We start from the raw sequence: 3,622 nt of genomic DNA, 5'->3' as shown, positions 1-3,622 counted from the left end.
CATCACTGTGTATGAACCGTAGACTTTGTACTTCTACTGTGATGAATACTTCATCACTGTGTAAGAACTTTAGTGTCCTGATAAAAGAGGCTGCAGTAACAAATATAACATTAATCCGTCACTTTTATTGATTAGAATCAAGGTTTACCTTTAACCTGAGTTTAGACAACACTTCAGACACAAGCTGCTATCTTTCACATGATTTTAGACAAACAAATTTAAACCATTAAAAAAACAACTACATTTGTACTTTGAACTAAATGTGTAATTTTCCAGATTTTAATATTTTAAATAGGGATGCACCAATAACACTTTATTCAGACCGAGTACAAGTACTTACATTTGGGTACTCTCCGATACCGAGTACCGATACGAGTACTTATCTGAGCCTAAAGACCCTCGTTAACAGCCAGCTGGAGGGTGTGAGCGACACACAGCAGGCTGGGGAGTCCCGCATACGAGGCGGTGCGCCGCCACCGGCTCTAGGTCCTCCAGATCGGGGCTGCAACCCACCCGACCCGTCTTGAAACCCGAGCAAGGAGTCTTACGCACGCGCAAGTCAGAGGGCGCAAGCAAAACCCCGTGGAGCAATGAAAGTGAGAGCCGCAGCGCGCCGGCTGTGGTAAAGTGGTATCGGTGCCGTTGTATCGGAGCAGTTTTGCGAGTACAAGTACATGAGCACAGTATCGGACCCGACACCTGATACTGGTATCGGTGCATCCCTAATTTTAAATGTCAGTTTCTTTTTTCCTTTCAGACAAAATCGGATCCAAACAGACAACAACAAATTGAACTGAACCGAACCGTGTTCTAAAATCACTTTTATTTCTTAGAAAACTCAGAGCAGGTCACTGATGATGATCTCAGGTCTGTCAGGCTGCAGCAGTCAGCCGTCACTCCCCAGAAACAACCGCTTCACACGTCTGGAATGGTTCTCGCCGGTGCCACTCAACGCTCACGTTGTTACAGACATCAGAAGAGGGGGATTCTCTGTACGGTGGCCTCTTTAGGACACTTCAGGCCCACAGTTCAGTTCAGGACAGTTCAGCTGCTCAGGCTGAAGAACATCTCAGTCAGAGTGGCCTGTTTGCTGCCTCTGCTGGAGGGACTGGAGGAGGTGGAGGTCTTTGTAAAGGAGGGGGTGGAGGTCTTGGCAGAGGAGGGGGTGGAGGTCTTGGCAGAGGAGGGGGTGGAGGTCTTGGTCTTGCTGGGTGTACTGGAGGTCCCTCTGCCGGTGTGGCGGAGCAGGTAGGGGTCGGAGGATCCTTTCCGTCTGTCGGTGGCTCTCTGCCTCTCCTCCTGGTCCAACTCCTTCTGCAGGAGCAGAGCCAGACGCCGGTCCTCCTCCTCCTGCTGCCGTCTGCTCAGCATCTCCGCCTCCCACTCAGCGACCCCCTGCAGGGCCGACCCCCCCGCCGCCGCCAGAGAGGAGGAGGAGGACGGCAGGGAGCAACAGCCTGTTACCTCCTCGTCCTCCGTCGTCTCAGGCTCCGAGCTCTTCCTCTTGGCCGACGAAGGTCTTCCGTCTCCAGTCAGGTGGACCTCCACAGACGGAGAGGCTGCCGGAGAGGCTGACGGAGGCTCTGGTCTGTCCGGCGGTCTGCAGTAATCCAGTCTGGGGTGGAGACGCTCCACCTGCAGCTTCACTTGAGAGAGGAGGATGTTCTCCTGAAACAAGAAGTGAAAGTTTTAAAAGGGACTGTTTGTGGACACGTGTTTGTTCATCCCAGAATAATAGAAGTTCACTTGTTCCAGATGTGACCGTAAAGCAGATGTTTACATCAGCATACTGAGAGAGATTTCGGATTGAGAGGACGCTGGCGTGTTTGTCGCCGCTTCTCAGTTCCGTAGCAAAACTTCGCTTTTTGTTTAAATCTGTGCCTACATTCACTGCATGTAGGAATAAGTTATCACTATAAGTTGTATTTACACTTCACTGTCTGGTGCTGCTAACTGTCAGAAGATTGTGCACATTTGGCTCTGTGTGCTCGCCTTCTCCAGTGATCAGCTGTTAGCTGTTAGCCGCCGGTCAGCTGTTAGCTCCGCCGACCAAGCGGCGCTATCAACTTACTGTGGATTATCCAACGTCACTCCGCTGCTCACGTTTGGACATCTCCATGCCACGACTCCAGGACTATCCACCTTGTGTTCTGGCTACACTGTTTGCTGCTGCTGTTCTGGCTACATTCCCTGCGGCTGCTGCGGTCCGAGGCTGGGAGCCTCCTCCACGGATTGCGGCTCCAGGATTTAGCCGGCGCTCCACTGCTGCAAACATGGTGTTCATCAAATACTCAACAACGCAACTCCTGGACCTCTTCTGTCACTTCATTCCAAACTGCATCGCTGACATTAAATCCCTCGGACTCCTACGCCGCCCCCGTTATGTCCATAGAGCCTCCAGGTGCAAGTTTGTTTACGCTGATCATGGTATTCCCTCAGTACTGTCTGACAGGCGCTCCAACACGCAGCTACGACGTCATCACAACAAACCACACGTGTGCACCCTGAACAATCTGAGGTCCCTGGTCTGTGTTGACAGTGTCGTTCCCTCCACACCGCCTGCCCCAGCATTCACTAACAACAGTGCAACATTTATGCTGCAGAATGCTCGCTCAATCAACAATAAAGCTCTACTCATCCATGATATCATCACTGACAGGAAAATTGACTTTCTCTGTCTAACTGAGACTTGGCAAAATCAGCAGGATTTCATGGCACTTAATCAAGCCACTCCCCCTGGATATGTCTACATACAAAAGCCTCGCTCCATGGGTCGTGGCGGCGGGCTGGCTGTTATACATCGAGCTGACATCCTGGTCAAAGACCTTCCAGTACCCAATGTCACCTCGTTTGAGTGTGTCATTTTCTCCCTGGTTGGGTCTACACAGCTCCAGGTTGTCCTCATCTACCGCCCCCCTAAAACCTCCACCACCTTCATGTCTGAGCTGTCTGAGCTTCTCACCTCTGTCTGCTCCATGTCTCCATCTACACTCCTGCTCGGTGACTTTAATATTCATGTGGACTCCACCAGCTGCTCGTTTGCCACTGAATTCCTGTCACTGTTGGACTGTTTCAACTTTACACAGCACGTTAAAAGTCCCACCCACACTAAAGGCCACACGCTGGATCTGGTGTGCTCCACTGGCACAACTCCCTCCCATCTGCAGTGCCTGGACCTCGCTGTTTCAGACCATCTCGCTGTTCTCTGCACTGTTCCTGTCACCCTGCCCAGGCAGCGCACAAAACGTACCATCCAGTACAGGAACATCAAGACAGTGAGTACACCAGCTCTGAACGACCTGATAGCGACCCATCTGGCCTCAGATCCACACGACAGCTCTGCTGATGGGCTGGTTGCCCACTACAACGCCACTTTATCCGGCAGCCTTGACTCCCTTGCCCCCCTCAAAACCCGGACTGTCTCCTATACCCGTCCCGCCCCCTGGTTCACCACTGAACTCCGCACCCAGAAGTCCACCGGCCGTCAACTGGAGAGGCGCTGCAAAAGATCTGGCCTCACTGTCCACCTTGAGGCTTATAAAGAGCATGTGAGGGCCTACAAAGTAGCTCTCTCCCAGGCCAAAACACAGTACTACTCCACCCTCATTACCAACCAACAAAA

At 51.9% G+C, this 3,622-nt stretch overlaps 1 protein-coding gene across 3 annotated transcripts in view; it reads right to left on the bottom strand.

Annotated features, from left to right (window-relative positions):
• Positions 1–804: 804 nt before the first annotated feature.
• The window catches only part of rnf168 (ring finger protein 168), a 17,971-nt gene continuing 15,153 nt past the window's right edge, over positions 805–3,622 (bottom strand). For all 3 annotated transcript variants that reach the window (XM_074628569.1, XM_074628572.1, XM_074628571.1), the window contains one exon: positions 805–1,668. In XM_074628569.1, coding sequence (XP_074484670.1) covers positions 1,045–1,668 — 624 coding nt within the window. In that variant the 3' untranslated portion in view covers positions 805–1,044. The remainder of the gene's footprint in view (positions 1,669–3,622) is intronic.

The sequence above is a fragment of the Sebastes fasciatus genome, unplaced genomic scaffold, assembly GCF_043250625.1.
Source record: "Sebastes fasciatus isolate fSebFas1 unplaced genomic scaffold, fSebFas1.pri Scaffold_52, whole genome shotgun sequence".
In the NCBI taxonomy this organism is placed as follows: Eukaryota; Metazoa; Chordata; class Actinopteri; order Perciformes; family Sebastidae; genus Sebastes; species Sebastes fasciatus.
The sequence above is the reverse complement of the archived record's forward strand: the minus strand, read 5'-3'. Positions and strand labels throughout refer to the sequence as shown.